The sequence below is a fragment of the Rattus norvegicus genome, chromosome 4, assembly GCF_021556685.1.
Source record: "Rattus norvegicus strain SHRSP/BbbUtx chromosome 4, alternate assembly SHRSP_T2T, whole genome shotgun sequence".
Lineage (NCBI taxonomy): Eukaryota > Metazoa > Chordata > Mammalia > Rodentia > Muridae > Rattus > Rattus norvegicus.
Window position 1 is genome coordinate 88,993,415 of NC_141537.1, and position 24,439 is coordinate 89,017,853.

At 41.1% G+C, this 24,439-nt stretch overlaps 2 protein-coding genes across 4 annotated transcripts in view; one reads left to right on the forward strand and one right to left on the reverse strand.

Annotated features, from left to right (window-relative positions):
• Positions 1 to 24,439, forward strand: part of Herc3 (HECT and RLD domain containing E3 ubiquitin protein ligase 3) — a 90,002-nt gene that overhangs the window by 47,988 nt on the left and 17,575 nt on the right. The window contains 8 exon segments of one of the 3 annotated variants that reach the window (NM_001446373.1): positions 1,993 to 2,016; positions 2,103 to 2,192; positions 4,571 to 4,741; positions 5,850 to 5,993; positions 7,286 to 7,452; positions 11,466 to 11,532; positions 11,953 to 12,035; positions 19,225 to 24,281. In NM_001446373.1, coding sequence (NP_001433302.1) covers positions 1,993 to 2,016; positions 2,103 to 2,192; positions 4,571 to 4,741; positions 5,850 to 5,993; positions 7,286 to 7,452; positions 11,466 to 11,532; positions 11,953 to 12,035; positions 19,225 to 19,228 — 750 coding nt within the window. In that variant the 3' untranslated portion in view covers positions 19,229 to 24,281. 3 annotated transcript variants of the gene reach the window in all.
• On the reverse strand, positions 22,423 to 24,290 carry Nap1l5 (nucleosome assembly protein 1-like 5). The gene is given in 2 exon segments (NM_001044293.1): positions 22,423 to 23,424; positions 23,684 to 24,290. A coding segment is annotated over 1 exon segment (468 nt). The 5' UTR covers positions 24,168 to 24,290; the 3' UTR covers positions 22,423 to 23,424; positions 23,684 to 23,699.

Genomic DNA, 24,439 nt, shown 5'->3' on the forward strand with positions numbered 1-24,439 from the left:
ATGGTGGATGAGGCACAGTATTGGGAGCAGCCGAGTTCATGGTATCTTTCAGAATTCAGTTCCTGAGATGGCGCTCGCCCTCTCTCTCTCTCTCTCTCTCTCTCTCTCTCTCTGTCTCTTTCCTTTTTTATTTTTGTGATAGGCCCTCCTGTAGCCCAGTCTGGCCTCAAAGTCAGAGAGTGACCTTGAACTCCTTCTATCCCCTCTCCTGCTCTCTCTGAGTGAGAGGATCGTAAGCATGCACCACCATCAGTCTGTGTAGTGCTGGGAATGAGACTGGAGGTTTTACACGTGCAAGGCATGCGCTCCAATAGCTGAGCTACTCCCTTCACCTGACATTCTCACCTTTTATTCTGGCCAGGACCCCAGCCCACAGAATGATGTTTCACACTTCCACGTTGCTTCCTCTCTTAACCCTTACCAATAGATCCAACATGCTTCTCAGAAGATTGTAAATTGACCATAAGAGCTAGCTATCCCAGTGGCTGGCCACTAGTAATTTTCAAGCTCTTTTATGCTAGCCTTAATTATTAGTCGTGCCTGTGAAAACCAAAGTGACATTTTGCATAGTGTATACACAGGTTGCATATCTATTTCAGAAGAGTTCAAGAGGAGTTCACAGGCCATATGAGAAGCAGGTTCCGAGAACCCTACTGCAGGTACTTGCAGGGCGGTTGAGTCCAGTTAGATTGCTACTGGAGGCCAGCAGAACTGAGCCATAGAATCAACAGTGAGAGATAGCATCAAGCTCAGCTTCAGGGCTGTAGAATCATTATCGTGAGGTACAGGACTTGGTTCAGATAGATGTCCTGGTACACAGACAAAAAGGTAGGCGGATGGATGGACAGATAACTACTCAGATGGGCCATGTTTGCTGAGTTGAAGCCCCAGGGACAGCTAGTAATTCTCTACCTGGCAGTCAGTCCCGTGAAATGTTCACGGGCTGCTCAGTGACTGGGCTCTTTTACTACCTCCTTGTTATATATCCTTCTTTCTGTGGGGTCCAGGTAGGTACGGTGCACTTCTATTGGCTTGTGGTGTCTGATAAGTTCTCCTGCCTGGTTTTCTACATATTGTGTTTCAATCCACCGTGTGTTAAGTTCGTGGTCTGTGTTGATAAGTGTCATCTACTTATGAGTACACCCGCTGGTCAGTGCTGGACGGTGTGGCACGTACTTGCACATAAGTTGCAGTGTCATTGTTTCCTGCCTATCTTTACACTAAGCCAGCTGTGGCTTTGTAACAGGGCATAACCCGGAAGGAAAAGGGCTCACATTTTGGAGGAATTCAATGACAGCAGCCTGACCTCCACAAGTTTCCCTCATTTTCCTGACATAAAACTGTACTGTACTTGTTACAAACATTTCTGTTGTGGCTGAATTTGTTTTCCATGACTCTTCTCAAATTTAGAATCATAACCAAATTCATAGAGCATCTTTTAAGGGCAAAATACTTCAATCTAATGTAATTATTACTGTGTGGTTCCTCTAAGCATGTATTCAGGAGACAGAAAGTGTTGCTTGCATTCCGGATTGAGCAGCTCTAATCTGGAATCCTGAGTGTTAGCCTCACATTTGCTCTGTAGCCCCAGGCTGGCCCTCAGCTGGCAGTTCCACCAGCTCAGTTTCACAGGTGCTAGGTCACAGGCCTGTGCCACTCTGCCAAGTGCAGTTAGATTTTGTACGAAGAGAATTCAATCCCATGAAGTATGAAAATGACCTTTAAGGGTCTTTTACTTTTTTAAGAAATTATTTTCGCTTTTTTTTTCAGTCTTTGCCCATCAAAACATGTCTTCAAGCTCTCATCAAAACATTGTTAGCTATTGAAATGGAATTAGGTTGATGACTGAATAACCAGATAATGTGAAAAGATTTGTTATATATATATATATATATATATATATATATATATATATATATAATATATATATGGGGATGGATAAAATTATGCTTTTATAATTCAAGTAAGAATTGTCTTTTCTATCCTTTACAGAAGGCCAGACCGTCTATCATGCAGGTAAATAATGCCTTTTGGTTGTGCGTATGTATCTCCAGTGTTCTCTGTAGATGCTGTAATAACAGCAACGATGTGTTTTCTTACAGGATGCTGTAACCCTTTGTTCCTATCCTTTCATCTTTGATGCCCAAGCCAAGACCAAGATGCTGCAGACTGATGCCGAGTTACAGATGCAGGTGGCTTCCTCAGGACTGTCTCCTCCTATTGCCATTATCATTGTCCACATTCAGTTGTAATTTCTCCTAGTGGAAAGGGTGTTTCTGAGTGAATTCTTACTATGACTTTAAAGAGTTATATTTTTAAATGATTTTATTATTTTATTTTTTGAGAAAGGCTCTAATTATAGTCCAGGCTTCTTTTGAAAAAAATTCTGGTTGGAAATGGAGTATATTGTCACACATGCACGCACACACACGCACGCACGCAGGCACGCACGCACGCACATACAATATTATGTGTATATAAATTTTGTGTGTGCTCTTGTGAGCATGTGTGTGTGTGTGTGTGAGGTATGTGTGTGTGTGTGTGTGTGTGTGTGTGTGAGAGAGAGAGAGAGAGAGAGAGAGAGAGAGAGAGAGGATACTTTGTTCTTTGCTTTTTTTTTTTTTTTTTTTTTTTGCATTACCCTCTATCTCCCTCTGAGCCGTACTCTCTCTGCTCTCCTCCGATAAAATACCTTTCCCTCCTTTCACCTTTTCTTCTGTTACTGTCTTGCCCCCAGTTAGGCCTCTTCTACTCTCTAAGTTCCCTTCTTCCTTCCACGTAAATGTTTACAGTTAAACATATATTGTGCTTATGAAAGCCGGATGGATGTTTCCTCCTGCGTTTGGTGTCTTGCTTAGCATTCCCCTCCAGACTCTTTTCTGCAAATGTCATATTTTCAGGCAATCCTATCAGTGAACTCTTTAGAGTTATTTCTTATGAAAGCCCTTGGCTGTGTCTCTATTTTGAAATATTTTTTAATCTACCTTTTCTGTAGTATTTTCCAAGTCTTATATGAAGGACTCTTTGATCTATTTTGAGCTGATTTTTATACAAGGATGAGAGACTCAGATCTAGTTGGGTTTTTTTTCTTTCCTTTTTCTTTCTTTTTCTATTCATGTGATTATCCAGCTTTTCCAGTTGAAGAGGCTGTCTTTTTCTATGTGTGTTTTTAACATCTTTGTCAAAGGTGAGGAGTCTAGCTATGTGGGTTTATTTCTGTAATCTGAATTTTTTCTCTTTATTCTTCTGCATAAAATATATCAAATAATACTATTATAGGAGTATGTAAATTGTATCAATAGACAGAAAATAAAGTGATTTTTTTACGTAAAAGTTTTGATGGAGGTTGTATTGAATCTCTGTCTTGCTTTTGGCAGATGATTGCTCTGCTGCATCAGACTCATCTTTCAGTCTTCTGGGTTAGGATTCCACTTTCTACCCGTGCGTCTTACACATTTCACTGTCAAGGTCTTTTTCATCTAGCGGTTGAGTTTCTTTCCAGGCTGGTTTTGACTGCACTGTGTAAGATTGCTTTGCAGTCTTGGCCTCTCTCCAGGCCCCTGTTGCTAAGATTACAGGTGTGTACCACCATGCCAGCTTCAGTAATTTTATGTTCAGTGTGTATTCATGTAGACTTGGAGCGATAGGTATTTTCTGTTTCTGCCAGATAGTAAACACTTGAAGCTTTGTGGACCCTGTGTCTCTATTAAGAACTATTTATCTCTTTTGTAGACAGCAGCCTCAGAAAAAGAAAAAGGAGTTTAAAAAAAAAGTGTTAGAATATCAAATCACCCCAAAATTAAAGCAAATTTGTAAATATGTAAATTAAAGCTTGAATTTCATATATTTTCTTACATTGTAAATATTATACCCAACCTTTAAAATGATATAAAACCATTATTAGTTCAATAGTTATGCAAAATCAGTTCCCAGGCTTGGGGGGGCACATTTTGCTGAGTTGATGCAAGGGGGATTAAAGGGTGATCTTTAATGAATTAAAAATGAATTGTTTAATGGTTTGATTTATTTTGCACTTTATTATAAAATATAATATATTTTGTTCGAATCTATACAGAGACAATAGAAATCCCGAGCCCTGCTGTGAGTGGGCTTGTCTTCATTTGTCTTTCTGTCCTTCTCCGGTTTTGTCTCTATCTCTACTTATATCTGCTTTCATATGGATGTAGTGTTGATTCTGTTGAGTTGCAGGTTTTCTGCTGAAATGGACACTTTCCACACTGCCTGTTGGTTTCTTTTTCTGCTGTTCGGAGAATCGTGTTTTCATGTCCTCTGCCATGATTCTTCAATCGTATTGTTATAACGAATTGAAATCGCTTTACTTGGCCTACTTAATTAGAACATATAACTCACAAATTATTTCAGCTAATCTTGTTGAGTCCGGATTAGAAAGATTTAGATAGCCTGTAAATATAAGTAGTGGAAAAAGTTAAGGCTTTGGAGAAAAGGCAAAATGGAAACAAAGTCAGCCATTTCTGGTGCTTCACATGCTAATACTTCACATTCTTCAGACTGTGTGCTGTACTCACGAAGTTTCTCTGTTCCATTCCAGGTGGCAGTCAATGGAGCCAACCTGCAGAATGTCTTCATGCTTCTTACCCTGGAGCCTCTGCTGGCCAGAAGCCCCTTCCTGGTCCTTCATGTCCGCAGGAACCACCTTGTGGGAGATGCCCTGAGAGAGCTGAGCATTCACTCTGACATTGATTTGAAGAAGCCTCTCAAAGTGAGCCCCTCCCCTGCATTCCTTTAGTATCTCTGCAGCAAGCAGAGAGCTTACTAGGATAGGGAGGGCAGCCATTCTTTGCTTGCTTCTCCATCCCTCCCTCCTTCCCTCCCTCCCTCCCTCCCTTTTCTTTTTTTCTTTCTTTCTTCCTTCCTTCCTTCCTTCCTTCCTTCCTTCCTTTCTTTCTTTCTTTCTTTCTTTCTTTCTTTCTTTCTTTCTCTCTTTCTTTCTTTCTTTCTTTCCTTTTTTTACAAGAATCTAATCACCTCCTTTTGTGAGTCACCAGAAAGAGCATCTCATTGTAGTGTTAGGTTAAATGCTATTGGCTTGTTAAATGAGCATTTGGTCCTGCCTCTGCTCTCTGTAGTGTGCCTGCTCTAGACTGTCAAAAACAGTCATGTAAGATGTAAGGCTTTGACAAAATACAACAGCCAGGCTCTCAGCTAGGAAGATGAGAAGGTAAATGAGAAATGGAGAAACAGCAAAGTGGGAAGTCCTCTTGAAAGCTATTGGCGTAGCAGTAAATGCGAGCTCAACTTGTAATTAGTAATAAAGTATCTCTTCCCATAGACTGTGCATTAGTGTGTAAGACTGCTTGCTAGGCTGTGTGATATCCTGAGGAATAGTTAATGAATTACTTAATAGTTAATGATTTCTGTCTCTTGCAAATTACCTCATAAATGCTGGTTTCAGAACCACAGTCCACAAGAGATTAAATTGATTTGTTCAACAGCTCACATTGTTACCATTTTCAAAATCTCCTAATAGGACGCATATATCTAGCTCTAATCCCAGCTAATCAGGAGAATGTAGGTTCACAGCCATTCTGGACAAAATTTTTCTTAGAATAGTGCTAGAGGTATAGCTCAGTGTGAGAACACTTGCTTTTCTGTGTGTTCAACTACCTTATAAAAAGGAAATTTTTCAAAGACTCTAATAATCTTACTAGTCTATCTGATTGTTCTCCCTAGAATTTCTGGGTTTTATAACACACAGCCACTGTTTTCAATCAGTTATTCAAACAGTCCTCTCTTACTTTGTCGAATAGTTGAGTCTTTGGCTGGCCATCTTTTTCTTTGAAGTATTCATTTTGTTTTCATGTTTCAAGGTAATCTTTGATGGGGAAGAAGGAGTAGATGCTGGTGGTGTTACGAAGGAGTTCTTTCTTTTGCTGCTAAAAGAACTTTTGAATCCCATTTATGGGATGTTTACCTACTATCAAGATTCAAATCTCTTGTGGTTTTCAGACACAGTAAGTTCATAATGTCACAATTAAGTGTACCATTTATACTGAACTTCCTGCTTGTTATCAGACTAGCCCTTGGCTTTCTATCATTGCAAAATTAACCACTAAAATGCTCAACATGTCCAGCCTTCACGGTTGACCTATTTTCAAGATTCATAGTGCATTTTGTCAGCCATGAGCCCTAGTATCATTTCTAGTGGTAAGATCCAGGGCACAGTATACACAAAGGTTAAAAAGGAGTGTGCTGAATTAGTTTCAGGAGGTGGAGGGTGGGGAAGTGGGTAGAAGCACTGGCCTGCTCTTACACAGGACCCAGGTTTGGCTCCCAGTATCTGCACGGTGATGCATCGCAAATTCTAGGGGATGTTCTCTGTTACCTCCTCAGGCATCAGGCATGCATGTGTCTAGAGACATACATGCAGGGAAAAGAGCCACACACATAACAAAGTAAAATAGTGTTATTACCTTAGCTCTTCCCATCCTCTCTCATAGCTCAGGATCAAGATGAGAAGAGGACCTACATAGAATTCCACATGTATGGATAGGAGAGACAGACTGACCTGGTCAGCCCAGGGATTGGAGCAGCTCAAAGGCAGAACCAGTGCTAGATATATTTTTGGGTTCTTTAAGCATTGAGAGAAGTGAAAACATTGCCATCCACTATATGGTCTGTAGGCCAAGGCAGAAGAAATCCTGAAGTGCAGATGCCAGAGAATGAGTTAGGCAGAACAATCCCCAGATACTGGAAACTGTGATTGTGGGGATTGAGTAAGTCAGAGTTCTCTAGAAGACTAGAACTAATAATATAAACGTGTATTATATAAAAGGTTTTGTTAGACTGGCTTACATCTTAGGGACTTGGTAGTCAACAATGCCTTGCTATATGCTGGAATAGATCTTGCTCAGTCCTTGAAATCATCATGTCTGATGATTAAAATTAAATTATAATTGATAATAAATATTTATCACTATTCACATTTCATGTGCTTTGTAGATACATGCAGCCAGTGGCTATGGTAATGGGCAGTACACAATACAACTGTTTCATCATCACAGAGCAGTCTGCCGTTCTGCTGGAGAGACTGCGAAGCTATTTATTGTCAATTATGGCTGCTTGACTGGGTCTACATTGCATATATTAACACTAATGAATTTTGACTAGGGAAGTTTCTCTGCCTCAGAGTGTAAACATAAACAGGGCTTTATTCTAATATAATGAAATATTTTGAATGGGTAGTAGAGTGTTTCAGAGTCTTCAGAAAATATTTCTTTCTAATACGTTGTGTGTTCCCTAACAGTGTTTTGTAGAGCACAACTGGTTTCACTTGATTGGCATAACCTGTGGATTAGCTATCTACAACTCCACTGTGGTTGACCTCCACTTCCCGTTGGCTCTCTACAAGAAGTTACTGAATGTAAAGCCCAGCTTGGAGGACTTGAAGGAGCTGTCACCAACTGAAGGAAGGTAAAGAGCTAAAAGTTAGGCTGATGGTGTGGCCACCTGCCCCCGTCGCTCTAGTCCGGGAGCGAAGATGGAAAGCAATATATGTGCAAGTTTGGGTGCATTCAAACACTGTAGATCACACAGTATCGTGTAAAGCGTTGCCTTTGTCACTGCGTAGACAAGTGAGGAAATTAAGGAGAGGCTTGGTCCTGTAGAGATGGCCCAGTGGTTACGAGCATCAGATGCTCTTTCAGAAGACCTGGGTTTGATTCCCAGGAACCACATAGTGGTTCACAACCATCTGTAACTCCAGCTACAGGGGATTCAGTGCTCACATCTGGGTTTGCACAAGCATCAGGCATGCGTAGACAAACATGCAGGCAAAAATGCCCCCACACATAAAACAAGTAAACCTCAAAATGGAGAGTGGGGTGGGGCATATTAGCTCCTCAGGAATAGTTAATAATCTCTGCTTTCATTATTTTGCAGCGAAGGGGGAAAATAAAAGAGGAAACTGAGCCTTGCCTTGGTTCAGAGATAACAGTGAGGGAGATTATTGAAGTGAGAGACTTTGAAAAAATTTATTGATAAAGTGATAGATAATTTACAAACTATACAACTGACCCATGTAAAGAGTATTTAAAATATACTTTAGTGTATTCAGAGTTGTGTGGCCATCACTGTAGTCAGTTCTAAAATATTTTCTTCACCTGAAAAGCAGCCTGGGAGCTAAAGAGATGGCTCAGTGGTTAGAGCTCTGACTTTGCTCTTCCAGAGGTCCTGAGTTCAATTCCCAGCAACCACATGGTGGCTCACAACCATCTGCAATGGGATCTGATAGCCCAGTGTTGTTCAGTTCTGATGTGTCTGAAGACAACTACAGTGTACTCATGTACATTAAATAATATTTAAAAAAGAAAGAAAGAAAACCATCCTGACATTGCTATGTTACCCTGGTCTCCATATCATGAGTCCTAGGTAAACACCAGTCTGCCTTCCCCTCTGTCAGTCTGCCTATTCTAGTTTTTGTTTGTTTTTTTGAAACAAGGTTCCATTATGTAGCCCTGACTGGTCTGCAACTAACTATGCAGATGGAAGGTGTCTTCAAACTCACAGTCTTTGCCTCCTGAGTGCTAGGATTAAATATGTGTGCTATCATGCCTAGCTACTCTGGATATTTTTTTTAAAATGGAATCATAAGTGTTGTTCAGTTTATCTATTTCATTTGGTATGTTTCCCAGATTTGTCCTGTTATAACATGAATTGGTGTTTCATTTTTCAGACTGGCTGATAATACTCCATGGTGCACCATTCTGTGGTCTACCACACCATTGTGTGTTAGCCTATTGTGTAATACTCCTTTGTACATATACATCATATTTTGTTTCTCTGTTCTTCAGTTGATGGACACTTAAAATGTTTCCGCTTTGGAACTACTGTGAGCGGTGTTACTGAGAACATTTATATATACAGGTTTATGTGTAGGCAAAAACTTTTGTTACTTTGATGTACGCCTAGGAATGGCATTACTGATTCATATACTAATTCCATATTTAGCTTTTAGAGGGGCTGTCAGAATGCTTTTCAAAGTAGTCAAGCCCTGCTTTTATGTTACTCTAATTTCTTTGCATAAGTGCCCCCTTTTTCTTGAGTTCCTCTGTGTTGCTTTTGGGTAGCAAACAAACACACAGCTGGCTTCAGAGGAAGGGAAAGGAGGGAGGGAGGGATGGAGGGAGGGAGAGGGAGGGAGTGGCTTCTTCTTAGAGGAAGAGGTGCTGGTTTAAGTTGGAGCAGGGGCTGCTGATATAGCTCGGTTCCACCATGTTTGTGTAGCATCCCAAAGCCTCTGAGTTTTCAGTTCAGCAGTATAAAGCAACAAGCCTACCTGCCACAGTAGTGAACATCTGTAGTCCCAGCATGCAGGAGGCTGGGGCAGAAGAACCAGGAGCTTAAAACTCACTTCCATTTCACAGCTGGTTCAAAGCAATAATATCTCAGAAAATAGTGTGTGTACTGAGCTTAGGGGTATAGCCTAGGTTTAGTCCCTAGTGCCAGAGGGGGTGGAACCCCAAAAACCAAAAAAAAAAAAAACAACATTACTTAAAGATGAAAGGAGAAGTTTCTAAAATACCCTCTAGAAAAGAGACTGCCATGCTTACCTAGGATACTAAGAATTCAGGAATAGTGGGATGGGAGCACCGAGAAACTTAGAATACGAAAAGAAGTGGAGGAGACACAACAGGCTGGATTTTATTTGGTTGCTGAAGAGAAAGTTGAAGTAAGAGATGTGGCTGCTCTTTGCTTTGCAACCCTGTCTGAAAAGTGGATATTTTGGGGTGTGGTTTTGGCTGGGTACCTGGTGCTAGACTCCGGTTCCATGGAAGGAACTTTTCCTTCAGGTGGCTCTTTGGTTTGCTTTCTCTGCAGTCCTTCCTCATTGCTGACTCACCCCATTGTTTTGACATTATCTCACACAGCCACAAGGCTTTGCATAACCTGTGAGGAGAGGCAGAAGGGAGTAGAGCACAGCAGGTCTGACTTGCAGAGCTTGCCTGTCTCTTCCTAGGCAGAGGCTGGTGTGTGGCATTTTAGATGTTTTCCTCAGAAGCCTGCCATGTTAATGATTTGACCCAGCAAGAGGAAAGCTGGGAAAAGTACCATTGTGTAGTCTCTCTCAGAAGGAAAGGTATTTCCTTTTTATACATAAGTATTTATGAAAAGATAAAACTTCCCAAGATCCTAGCTCTTCGGGTGACCCAGTGTAATGCTGAATCTTCTCTTCAGAGGCTTTGCACTGCCCTTTATTTCCACCTGCCACACGTAAGCTGCTGTTCACACCTACCAAGCAGGTGCTACTTGCTTTTCCAATTCATTCTTTTTAAGGTATTCGTTTGTGAATAATGTGTGTGAGATCTTCTCCATTGCACCTGCGCAACAGGGGTTCATTCATTCCAGGGTTGATGCTTCTGAAAGCCTCTATTATTTGCCCGTTTTGTGTTTTTTAGTGGTTTCCTAAGTACAGTCTTGTGTCATGTTTTCCAAACCCTCCTTTAAGAGTGGAAGCAATTGCTTTAAGTGTCTTTTCTGTCTGTTTCTGGGGGTTGTTTTGTTCCTCATCAATTTTAGGACTGCCTATTGAACTAGGAACTGTAGTGTGCTGGTCGAGCCACACCCACCAATCCCAAAGGTCTCTTTTTTAAATTAGTTTTATTGGAATTGTATTTGAGATTTTGGACATTAGGAATTTTAGTTTAGACATTAGGGATCCTGATGTTTGAGGATTTCAACATTTGGAATTGTGGTTTGTGTGATCAGGTCCCATCTGGATAAGGTGACTGTATGAATAACTTTTCTTTTGTGGTGATATAAAGTCATGAAGAGCTTTCTGGGCTTCCAGTTTCAGAGAGCTAGGAGTCCGTCCTTGCAGGGGTGCACAGCAGCAGGTAGCAGACATGGTGACAGGGACAGCTGGGAGCTTATGTCTCAGCCCTCAACCAGGAAACAGACACAGCAGACTGGGAATCATAGTGGCTTTGAGACTTCCAAGTTCCCCAATGATACTTCCCCCAGCAAGGCCACACCTTCTAAACCTAACCAAACAGAGCCACCAAGTGGGGACCAAGTGACTTTGTAGCCTTTTTTTTTTTTTTTAATGGCATTAGGATTATTCTCCTAATGTATGGGGGCAAAACCAGTCTATGGGGCCATTAGAATACCTTGTTCTTGTGTATATATGTATATAGTAAGCACGTATACAGTAAGCAATGCTAAGGAGGAGCAAACATAAGTGTGTCACAGATAAACCCATCTTGGTTCCTTTGTCAGTTTAGGGATATATGTCAGGAGGGATGGGAGTCAGTACGTCTGCTCCTTTAGCCCCCCAAGGTTTGGGTACATGGCTTTCTATTTTCTGAATTTTTATTCACTATAGACTTTTCTTTTTTAGTTTCCTTGGCAAATAGCCTGGAGCTAAATGAGGTAGAGTCATGATTGCAACGTTTGACGTGGCTCTTTTCCTTTACTTCCGTGACTAGGAGTCTTCAAGAGCTTCTAGATTATCCTGGCGAAGACATCGAAGAGACCTTTTGCCTCAACTTCACGGTATGCACTCCTGAATGTATGACTGTGGCTGTTCTTCATGGTGATGGCAGGTCATGATTAACATTAGCTTTCCAACAAAACAGCAGAACCAGAGACTTTCAGTCAGCATATCTTGAATTCAGTAAATGTGTTACAGAGAGGAATCTGTTTATCTGTGCACTTAGGAAAACTGCCAGAAGATTGGTCTTCTTTTCACATTTCTACAGCTTGTGTCACTCGCTCTTGATTCCTTTACTCCATGGCTTATAATGTTTTTAAGATGTTGATATTTTCTGACTCCGATTTTTATCCTACCCCGGATTTCTGGTAAACATGGTTATGAAATTATATGTATTCCTAATTTCTCCTGAGTCCTTTGGGTTCTAGAGTGGCAAATGTTAGTTAACAAGAAATGGAAACACATCTTTTTCTGCTTTGAAGGTGTGCCGAGAAAGCTATGGGGTGATAGAACAGAAGAAATTGATACCCGGGGGAGACAGAGTGGCCGTGTGCAAGGACAACAGGTTAGTCCTGACCTTGGGCTGATGAAGATGAGGGTGTTTTACTTACCTGAAGTTTGATGTGTTAAACTAGGATTAAAGTTATACTTTAATTTCTCTATAGAGAAGGTGAGGGAAATAGAGCAGGAACTTGAAGACTGTAGAGAATTTTTAATGGCAGGGCAAGCCAAGGAATTTGGTGGATATCTGTTTAGCTACAGATCTGCATCCTTTTGGCTTTGAAGCTGAGTAAGTCACTAAGTCACATAAACTGTTTGCTTTTAGATATCTCATCTATAAAGCAAAGATGATAAAAATCACCCTTCGTATCTCATGGGATAGTCCTGTGAATCCTGTAATATATAGAAAACTTTATGAATGAAGGTATTTGAATTACAAAATGAATGAACAGCACAGGGTTTCTCCTATCTAGTAGAATGCCTAGTGCTAAAATGCTATATAAATATGTGTTGAACAAATAAAAACTTTCAGTGTGTGTGTAGAAGGAGAAGCTGACTCAGAGCCCTTGGTGCTATACTTTCACAACTAATTGCTTTTCAACCCTGAAAGTTGTCAGGATTTCCACCTCACAGTAAACAAGCAATTAACTCCATTCCAGACAGCAGCTCTGTGCTCATTAACCCAGCTCAGTTGTGATCTGCACTGTTGTGATAATGAGACTTTTTATCACAGTTACTACAAATAACCTGAGAAAAATAACCTAAAGAATAAAGGTTTTGGCTCACAGTCAAACATAAGCTGGCAGAGCATCATGGTAGCAGGGTATGGTGCAGGGGAGCCACCTCTTCCGTGGGAGCCAGACATGCAGAGAGGCTATAGGAGGACAGGAGCAAGATTCATCCTTCAATGATGAGCCCTAGTAGCCTACTTCCTCCATTAGGGCCATCTCCTCACGGCCCCATTAATATGAACTCTGTAATGGGTAAACCCATTGGTAAAGTTGGTACTGTTGTGATTCATCACAACACAAGCTAGGGACTAAACTTCAACACACACGCCTTTAGAAGGTACAATTCAGATGTGGCTATCTGAAGACTCATTTTGGGACTTACTCCTCAAAAATATCTTCAGAGGCCCCAAGCCTTGGGTTCCTTTACCTGTGCTTCTGAGTGACTGGCCTATAAATGGAGTTTCCTCTATGCCCACCCTTCCCATAAAGATTAATTTGTTTGATTCACAGAACTCAGAGAAATAGTCACTTTTGTGGGATGCCAATGAAGAGACACGCAAGTTGAGGGAAATGAGCTTTTGTGTCTCCAAATCCTGTCTGGTTTGGGTTTTATAGAGTCTTCCCTTGTGTTTCCAATCCTAATAGTGAGTGGGAAACTCAGCAAGGTGTACTTATATGGTTCTCAGACTGCGTTACATTCTTAGTGTGGATCAGAATCCCTTCTGAAGTGGGTATCTTATCATCTGTTATTACCCAGGCAGGTCAGAGTATGGCAGAGACAATAACCCAGGACCTTAGGTCAAAACAAAACACATATACGTCCCAGAATGTCTCAGTGGTGACTTAACTATTTTTAAGGTGAGATTCGTAATTCAGGTTTGAAGACTTAGCTGAGTTTTTCAGGATGAATCTCAGTCCCTGGGTTATCTTGTGAGAGGGAGGTAAATATTTTGTTTTATTTAGTTTTATGTTGAACAGTTATAATCTGCACATTCATCTACAAACACTGGATGTTTGCTGTGCGCCCATCATGCTGCAGACCATAGGAGATGACTAGTTTCTATCCTTCCTTCAATGTGAGAGTCGAGAATGTACACAGATAAGTGACAGATCATAGTATATGGTATATGAGTTAAATGTCAAGTGCCATGGAAGTAGGAGAGAAGCAACGGACTTTTTATAAGGCATTTAGGAGTGCAGATGTTTGGGCCATAGTTTAGGCTGGTGAATGTGTGAGTCAGAATTTGCCGGGTTGATAGAGGATGGAGATTATTAAGAATTCGTGAGTGGGCCAGGATGTGGTGGGCGTAGGAGGTCTATAGTGAAGACTGGCAAAGCCTGGAACAGGGCTCGGATTGAAAGATAACTGGCCTCAGATTAGAAAGATAGCTTTAATGACCTTATAGAATTAGACAGTGTGTACAGAGATCTGAGAGGAGGCCATTGAGCTAGCTCAGATAAAGAATGGCAAGGGCCAGGGTGGAAGTTGTAGAAATATCAAGTTGATAATACATGAATGGCACCAGTAGTAGGTGTCTGATTATGTGTGAGTAAGGCTTGAACTGGTAACCGTGCCACAGTTTCTGATTTGGGTAGCTATATAATAGATAACAGACTATAAATAAAGGTGGTTCGTCAAGGGAAGTTCTGTTTTGAATCTATCTATTACTTTGGCTGTCTGGCTGATAATACTTAGGGAGTTATTTAAAGCAGCAAATTGGCGTGGGTCTCAGGAAAGAAGTCTCATTAGAAATCTTCGGTTATGCCTGCCAGCCTCAGTTGACAGTGACTTTGAAGTCACTTGAAGTGGGAAATTGATAGAAATGTTAAAAGAAAATACACATTTTTTAGGAGGACCTGTATAATTAGATTGCAAGTCAAGCCACTTCGGTGAGAATTTCTGTGTTGTTGCCACCCTCATTGGCTATCAGTAGAGCTTGTGTGAGAAAAGCAAGGGACCTGGAGGATGAGAAAATGCTTTTCTCCAAGGGGGAAGGCTGTGAGTAAGGGAAGCTGGACACAGGGAAGCAGGGCTTCAATTAGGCTGCAAGTTAAACTGTAGAATCACAAGATTTTATTTGTAAGTATTGACCCCCCACACACATACAACCCACAGCTCTTACTTCAAAGTGAATAAGAGATAGCTTATTCTAGAGCCCAGTTTAAGTGACTGTGGCCTAGAAACATGGTGCTAGGTTATCACAGGTTCCACGTTCCCATGTCGAGGCAGTTGTACTGCAGCGGAACAAGGAAGGTCATAAACTGAGGCAGTTTCAAAACACAGCAGTGTAAACATCAGGCTTGGGACCTACAGCCTTCCACCCTTTCCGTATCACTGCGGTTCTAACAGAAAGTTTCTGCAGGCACAGCTTGTCTTTGGATTCTTGTTTGCCTAAGAAATCTGGAGAATTTTAATTCCTAAGCTGACTTCAGGCTTTAGTTTTCCTACTCTAAATAATTGTGAAGCTGCTGACAGAGAACCTGTGACAAGTGATCCACCTTTATTTCCTTCCTTTGAAAAGAGAAAGAGATGATAGACAAGCTGATAGTTTTATTTTTTATTGACTTAATTTTTATTGACGCATTTTTACAAAAGAGCTAGAAGCTAGTGCAGGTTTGATAATCTTTTTTTCACCTAATATATTCCGGATCAAGCACCGCAGCTTCCTGTTTTTATGCATGTGGATATTTTCATCGACTTCAGCAGCTGAGCATCCCCAATCTAGAAATATAAACTCAGACACATGATAAGTAACATGTTGTATTGGAGTTTCAGATGCCGGAGCATTTTACTTCAGGTTTCTGGATTAGGGTTCTCTTTGCATGGTATCTTATAGCACACAGCGACCTCTTCTGTAATATGAACCTTCCAGTCAATCTAGGATGTTGTCTTTGGAAAGTGTTAATCCTGCCGCCAGAATATTATGTACACAGCAAAAATGGCTTTAGATGATAGTTACCTTGGTATCTTTGTCGTCCTACTGTAATGTATGAGCATGACCATGGTGACTCTTATAAAAGAAATCATCTAACTGGGGCTTGCTTACAGTTTCAGAGGGTTAGTCATGTTCCTTACGTGGCAGGAAGCGAACAGACATAGCCCTGAATCTGTAGTTTGAGAGCTCTCCATCTTGATCTGCATCCAGTAGACAGAGGAAGAGGGAGAGGGAGCATGTGTGTCTGAGTGTAGCATAGCCTTTTAAAACTTCAAAACCCATGCCCAGTGACACGTTTCCTTCAACAACTCTGCAACTCCTAATCCTTCCCAAAGAGTTCCACTTACTGGGAACCAAGCATTCAAACAATGAGACTATGGGGGGTCATTCTCATTCAAACCACCATGTTTGGCTGTGGCAGGACTTGACTCAAATGATTTTGCAGTCATTAAAAATCTGTATTGGATAAGGGACCAAAAAGCAGGTATTTTTATTAGCATTATAGTTTATCCTCAGGATATTTTTCTTTTGCAAGAACGGGCTTATTTGTGGCAAATTTACAAAGCAAGTATTGCTTACAGTTTGGTTCCGGTTCTTCTCCTTTACTCCTGATTTTGGTCACTGTGTTATAACAGATACATGTGCATATGTAGGTACATATACAGCTATATGACATATGGTGACATTTTGGTTTATGACCAAATGCAGGAACAACACCTACAGAACAGAATACATGAGAGTAAACAAGTATGTCACCGGGTTTTATATTTGTCATACTCTACTTTCTATAATTATTTTAGAGTGTTGTTGATATCCAAAAAGCACAGCTCTCACCCCAAAGGGAGTAAGAGTTTATTTACAGCCAAAGGAGTAACCAGTTTATGGTAAGCATGAAGTTCATTTAACTAGGTTCCATGTTTCAATAAGGAAGTCAAAAAGTACATTACTGGAAACCTCAGAGAGATGGGTTCCAGCAAGATGGGAGAGTATCTCCTGGAGGCCTCAGATGCTGTCTGATGACTTCTGTCTGCTAAGTTAATCCATCCCAAAGGAGGTTTTTTTCTCTTAATCACAGAATGGTGGGCCCAACAGTTTGCCAATCACAGAATGGCTTAAGGGGCTAAATCTAATCCAGGATTAACTGTAATTAGGCAGTGAACATATTCTAACCGCACCAGACCACTGACGTTCAAATCAGTAGTTCAGATTTGTAGACGCAGCTTCTTTCTGGGAATTCTCATTCTCAGTGATAACTGGCAGTCACCTTCAGCATCAGGTGTGTGTCATCTAGGCCTGTGTAAGGACAGACTTTGAAGGTCACAGAGTGACAAAATATCCTATGAGTGTGTTTCATACAGGGCATCCGCAAGACGTGTGACTTTATAGTCTTTCATAAGGTGTCTTACTGTTTGTATTAACTTAGTCTTAGATGTGTGTGTGTGTGTGTGTGTGTGAGAGAGAGAGAGAGAGGGAGAGATTTGTTGGAAATTAACACTGGGATAGACAGCAGCCTGAAAAGGGGTGATGGAATATTTCATTCATGTTCTGGTTAGTCTCCACAGGGCCATGTGCGCTCTTGAGAAGAAAAAGCAACCCAGCTCAGGACAGCTTCCAATATAGTCAGTGGTTGCGACAATTTTATTTATGCACTTAGAAATCTTTTTCATACTGTTATAAAATCATTTCTCTCATACTTTCCTTATTTAGCAGACATTTCTCTGAATCAACAGTTCAGTTGAGTCAACAGTTGCAAGATAAACTGTGTGGGAATACTGCAATAAAACCGTTTAATCAGGGAGATAAGCTGTTCTCACAGGCCACCGGAACTGGGCTCCGGAAGATGTAATTGCTGTCCTCTAATGTGAAGACAGAGAGGTCATGTTAAACCTAGGTGCTAGCCTACCAACACTTGGACACTAGGAAATGGGGAAGAAGGGACACACACACATGAAAAGGTGTTTTGTGGGGTGATGGAGAAGCCTGAGTTGTCCAAACAAAGAGGAGTGGGGCACTGCTGGGAGAAGTTTCATTGTACAGCTGACTCAGCATAGGTGGGGGTTAGACGAGAAGGTAGGTTTCCATTCTCTGGTGCTGAGAAGTCTTGCTTTTCAGTTGCTGGACTCCCTTTGACATCAGTGCTACTCTTACAAAATGCCTCCTGTGGGATGCTCTAATGGTACCAGAAAGATCATTCACAAACCTAAGAGCAGTCACAAGACAGGACACACAAACTCCATTCGCTCTCCTGCACTCTCATAACGCCAGTCTCCTTAGTGGCTCCTGAAGCTGCAGGGATTTCACACTACCAGTGAGCGAGCAGGCCGTTCTAGAGCAAACATGACCGGCAGTCCTCGAACCCACCTTTTCCTTTCACTGTTCCATGGCCATCTCCCACAGGCTGAGGGCTCAAGTTTCCACACTCCTGTGACCCCTGTCAGGTGTCAATTGGGAGCCTCAGGTTGGCTTCACCTTGGCTTCTGACTGACTGGCTTGTAAATTAAAGTTGCTATAACCCACTGCCTTCGGTTCTATTGCTATACTTCAGCCGGCCACACGTTTCAGGGACAGACACTTGCCTCTACCGGTTTGTTGTAACAATGTTACACTGGATACACAGGAGAAGATGCCTCAGGAGGTACAGTCTGGAAGAAGCGTGTGTCCCTCAGGTTGCATCTCTCTAGGAACTCCCGCGTGTTCGACCGTCCAGTAGCTATTTTCTATCCTTTTGGGGTCTCATAGACAGTTCATTGTATAAGCATGGAAGCCTGACCAATGGTAAGGAAATTTTAGTGGATAAGATGGTGCAGTCTAATGCTAGTGTACTGAGTAGGGAAACCCAGTGAGGCCTATTCAGGCTTTTCCTGGGCTTTGTAGAATTTCTTCATCTAGAGTATAAGGTAGAAGCCCTTGAAATGGACTTGTGACCTTTTATAGGACAAGGTTAGTTAAAGAATTACGGGTTGTTGCCCCCCCCCTTTGTGTAGCAAACGTGTGTGTGTGTGTGTGTGTGTGTGTGTGTGTGTGTGTGTATGTGTATGTTTGTGTGTGTGTGTGTATGTGTGTGTGTGTGTGTGTGTGTGTGTGTGTTGGGTATGGAACCCTGGGCTCTGTCACTAGTAAGATGTTTGGATCAAAGAACCAGAGGAATACAAATTCCATTCAAATGAGTTGCATGCATCCAAAGACAAGCACTTCTGTGGCCACTTGCTGGTGTCTACCTAAGCCAAGTCTCTCCTTAGTGGTGGTAGTGGTGGTCACATCTGGATGAAACTGTACTACGTCACTCCTGAGATTTAAGTATTTTTTATATTCTTTAGTATGTGTTATTACCACTAATGGAAAAGAAAAGACCTTAAGTTGGTGCAGTTAAATTCCAGCTTTGTTCTAAAGGGCATCTAAATGCTATAGAAAGGACCTAAGAATGGAGCTGTGGCTCTAAATGACCTCTCTTGACGCCTCATGGACGTTGGTGAGGGCTAAGTTATGTTTGTAGTAAATGGTTACAGGAACAAAAGGTAATGAAAACACCAGTCCCACTCCTGGACTGCTCTGCTAAGGACAGCATGTAAACCTTCCCACTTGGCAGGTGATGGAATTGAAACAAAGAATTACATCATTTGGCCAGCTCTTCAGCTAGAAGAAAAGGACTTGACTCGGGGCCTGTGCTCCAGGAGTTGTACCCTGCCACTGAGAGCTCACAGCGGAACTTGAGAGTTCCTGTCCTCTCCTCCAGGGCAAAAGACATGACTGAACGGTTTACTGTGTCTCCTCTCAGGCAGACTACAGTTTTCTAAGAAGAGAAAGCTGGTATAGTTAGGCGCATACTACAAATGTGTGAAATTGAATGCCTGGATGCTGAACTAGGGAATACAGGGCATGTTTAGCATTTAAGATGTGGTAAAACCTTCATGAGCAGCTCATGCCTTTGATCCCAGTGCTGGAGAGGTATAGCCGAGCAAATCTTTGTGAGTTTGAGGCCAGCCTACATAAGTGAGTTCCAGGGCAGGGCTTGAGCTATATAATCCTGTCTTGAAAAAATAAAAACAATCAATCAGTCAAACAAAACACCAACAACCGCCTCATGGGTATGTGTCATTCTGTGTAGTCTTATAGTCTTCTATGTAAATGTGTTTTCTTTGGCTCTTTGCTCTGTTTATATGTTTTTTTTTAAATCCACCTTTCTCTATTCTTTGAGCCCTCCCCCATATTTATCAAAAGTGTTATAAATATCTTTTGTATAAAAAAAGGATTATTTTTGCCTTAAAAAATGTGTTTTTAAGGATCAGATTCCAAGGATAAATTTGAAAGTATGCCATTTTGAATCTGTTGACAAATATTTTTGCTGGGTTGATTCTTATTAACGAATTATACCAGGTTATTCATCCTTATCAGTGTACAAGAATACCCATTTCACTCCATCCTCACAGTATCTTCAAAATATTTGCATTTGTTTCATACATACTTTAAAGATTCTTCACAGTACTGATCCGTTCAAATGGCTGTGTGAACTTCTAAAATATTTTCAAAAATATGCTTTAGAGGTAGTGTTTGCACAACACTGTACACATCTGAAATTGCTGCTTTAAAAACAGTTTGTTTTATGTTCTATGACTTTCAGCTCAAAAAGAAAACAGCATCTGTTTCCATGTTTGTACGTTTGTTTCCATGTACGTGCGTGCGTGTGTACGACCCTGCAGACAGGCAGAGCTGAGGCACCAAGCTTACATTGTGAGCCTTGAAGTGCTGCAGCTTCCTGTGTCACACTCTTGAGATCGTGCACTGAATAGATAATGTACGCCGCTGGCTGGTTACATCCGGTTGCTGGGCCTGGCTGGCCTGTCAAGGGTTAAAATGGTTTACTGCAAAGCAGTATTTTACTTGCCTGGAGGAGATGGTGTCCTGCGGACACTGCAGTGCAGCTGTGACGCACTTCAAATAAGCAGCTCAGGAGACCCACGTTTAGGATCAGCTCAGTGAGGAAATGAATTGACCTCCATCCTAAACATCCCTGATGGGCATGCCTATAAAATATAGTATGTATGTCATATAAAATAGTGCCTGTCAGCCACGGCATACGGCTGTGACATGTGTGTCTCCAGCCTTGTCAGAGCTCTGCCTCACCTCGATCTGGGCGTAGCAACAAGTCTCCCTCCCCAGCATCTCTTCTTTTCAAAACAATCAGCTGGGGTTCTTTATGTAAATCTCTTCTGGTTATATTTTAATTTTATGTAAATATCTGCCAATTTTATTTTCACTTCATTTTAGTAGTGCAAAATAATTTTATTTTCACTGTATTTTAGTAGTATATTTAGAACATGATTTGTCAAGCTATTAAGATCTTTGACTTTCTGTCGTCTATATCTGTTACAGATATAATTTGCAGTACTAATGTTTGCATTTGAAATGAGTGTAAATACCCAAGATTTGATTGTTTTCTGATTTTTTTGTCTTGTCATGTCTGTTTATTTCTTTTGGCTGTATGTGTCCTAATCTCAGCCTTTCTGTACCTAATAATTGACAAATATTTTATGTATTTTCTTCATTAAAAATGTTTCCTTGAGTCAAAATCTAACTTGTTTCTGAATTATTGAAAGCTGTCTTAGCTATTCTTATGGATAAACAGCATAAAAATTATATTAAATTCCAGATTCTACTTGGGTTTTGAATTGAGTTGTGATAAATTATAAATTAATTTTGGAAGAATTTATATTCTGTGATAATCTTCTAAATCAGGGATTTTTTTTGTGAAATCCCATATTTTTCATATGCATCACACACATTTTTATTATAGGCTAGCTTATGTTTATATATGTATATACTATTTTTAGTATAAAAGAAACCTTATATATTTTAATGCCTTGATTATTTATTTTTATATATTTACCTGACAACCAGTCGATTCAAACTTGCATCTAATTGTTTTCTAGTTTATTCTTTTGGGTTTTCTATATCTAATAATCATATACCTAGAAAATAAATTTCCCAATGTTTAGACCCTAATACTTAGTTATTTTTTAATTCTTACTAGACCTAGAGAAATATTAAGTGACACTCCTTCCATTTCTGAAAATGAGTGAGTGTTAATTTTCATTACCTTTTTTCTTATTAAAATAATCATATGATTATGATGACCATAATTTATAATACACACTTTCAGTTGGATTGGTCTGACCAAAAAGATGGTTACCACTACCTTAGAGTTGTTCATAGCCATCTGTTGTCATTAGCAACAGGTTAGCACTGCCCCCATCCCCCACGTCATCATCAGATTTTGCTGCAGTGTAATTAACCCTTGCAGCAAATGGAAAAGAATGGCGTCGTTGCGTGTATATATGTGTGTGTGTGTGTGTGTGTGTGTGTGTGTGTGTGTGCGCGCGTGTTTGCGTGGGTATGCACGCACATTCATATTGTCACATTAAATTCTTACCTTGTCTGAGAGCAAATTAAAATCAGGCTTTATATGGAGGAAACCCAAACAAGACAGTTTTTGAATGTCTTATATTTCTGAATTACAAGCCACATCCTTTTCTGATAATAAGGAATCACCAAGGTAGAAATTAAAAAAAAAAAAGCTACCATTTTCTCTTGCATAGCAGGGGAGGGAGAGAGTTGAGTTTTCTATCAGGATCTTTTGTCTTTATTATAACAATAATAGCTGGGAATTATTCCTAGGTGTCAGACGCTGCTGTGTGGGCTGAAGTGTAGTAACTGATTTTCTCTTCATAATAATTGCGAGGAAGGGACTGTTGCCACCCACTTTTATAGATGACGATACAGGCAGTCAGAATAACAAGTTTTTTTTATTTTTGAAAATACTGTTTTGTTAACACCACAGTGGTAAACAACTTTACGTTTGTGTTTCTTTACAGAACATTGATTCACAGATAGTTCAAAACCCACAAAGAAGCTAAAGGCCTTTACATTAAATGTCTTTTCCCAAAAGTCTTCCCTTTATGCCATTTTTGTCCTCAAGCAATAAAATTTGATTATGCACCATTTAATAAGTCACATTTACATAGCAAAATAATGAAGGCACAGCTAATACAAGCAAACTTAAATCCTTCCTATTTCTGAGCTGGGGTTGGGGATACACACTTGGGTTGGTTCTTCAAGTATATACTTTTTTCCAAACATTAGCTTCATTGAGGAGTTCTGATGGTTTTCACAGCTACTTGCTAAAAGCTACAAGACAAAAAGACTTCACAAAGTCAAACTAGGCAACACTGGATACACATGCTTTACAGAATTGCTACATTCTACATCTCTTCAAGTAAATTATATTTCTAAAATGCTATAAGGGAATTTAATACTTAAAACATTTGGGGTAATTTTTACGATTTTGTAAACAAACACTACCAAGAAAACAGATAACATGAGACCATTACAGATGAACACGTGTTGACAATATTATACATGGAATACACCCTTATTTTTGGAACCGTGTTCTTTCTGTAAATTCAAATATTCAAAACATTTTTCACAACTTGAAATGGCAGTTTTTCTAGCCACATAAACAGTAAATGCTGTCAGTCCAGCCTTCCTCCATGCCTTGTCTCCTCTGGAGTGTAAAGCTGATGTCTGGGTTTGCAAAAGCAAAAGTCTTAAAGATGACGTCGTTCTTGGGTTCCTCTTCCTCTGCGCTGGGAAATGTAAAGAAACTGAAGAATTAAGCATTGAGAAGAGTTCTGTCTTAGCTTGGGTGTTAAGGTGTAGTGTGATGAATGGATTTCAACGTGTGACGCACTTTAATTCCCATCTAACTGACAACCTTTCATCAGTCTCAAGTCTGGTTCTCACAGAAGAGCAGGGAGAGAAAAAAAATAAGTTTAATTAGGCCGTTTAAAACAAAACAAAACAAAACAAAAAACGTCTTTTGCATCTGTTTTACACAAATCAAAGTTAGATTAGAAACGGGCTAGCCAGAATCTACTTGATTCAATTTAATTTTTGGAATGTTAGAATAGATTCACATTGTATTTTGGGCAAATTCTGAGCCTTTTAAAGTCTCCCGACATCGGAAATAAAAGGGGCAGGGGATTTGTCACCTGTCAGCTGCTGTGCTCACTTCTCGGCAGAGTCGGGACCCCCAGTTGCGCCAGCTGCAGCCTCCTCTTCTTCCTCCTCCTCATCTTCTTCTTCCTCGTCGTCTTCATCATCCTCTCCCTCCAGGGTCCACGCGCAGCCCTCCATCTCTCCGGTGAGTTCCTGGATCTTGGCGAGTAGGGGCTTGTAGATATCATTGTACTTCTTCTCCAGAGCCTGGAATTCCTTGTCAAATTTCGCCTCGATCTTATCGCAGCGCTTCTGCAGCTTTTTGAGCGCCAGAACCCGGCACTTGACGGGATTGGGCAAGCTCTCGATAAAGTCATTTTTGGGCTTGGGCGCATTCTCCGCGGGGGCCTGGGGCTCCTCGGCCGCGGGTGCAGTGGCACTGTCACCGGTTGCTGCATCCTCGCCACCCTGAGCGCCCTCCATTACCTCGTCCTCGGCGCGGCTCTCAGCGGGTCCCTGCTTCTCGGGGTCGGCCATCGCTATTGCTTGGCTCAGCTGGGCTTGTTTGCCGCAGTGGTCTGGTGGTTGCGCAGTCTGCGACTGAGCTGGTCCAGAGAGGTCCTGCAGCTGTGACTGCGGCTGGTCCAGAGTGAGTCTGAGGATGCGGCAAACGCTGACGGCTGTGGTGACGTCCGCGCGGCCGCTTCGCGGCTCGCGGCAAGTGAATGGCTGCTCACTATCAGCTGATGGCTGTGCGCACACACTGCACCAAATTGTTGCTATGCTGCTATCTCCGAGGTCTCTAAAGC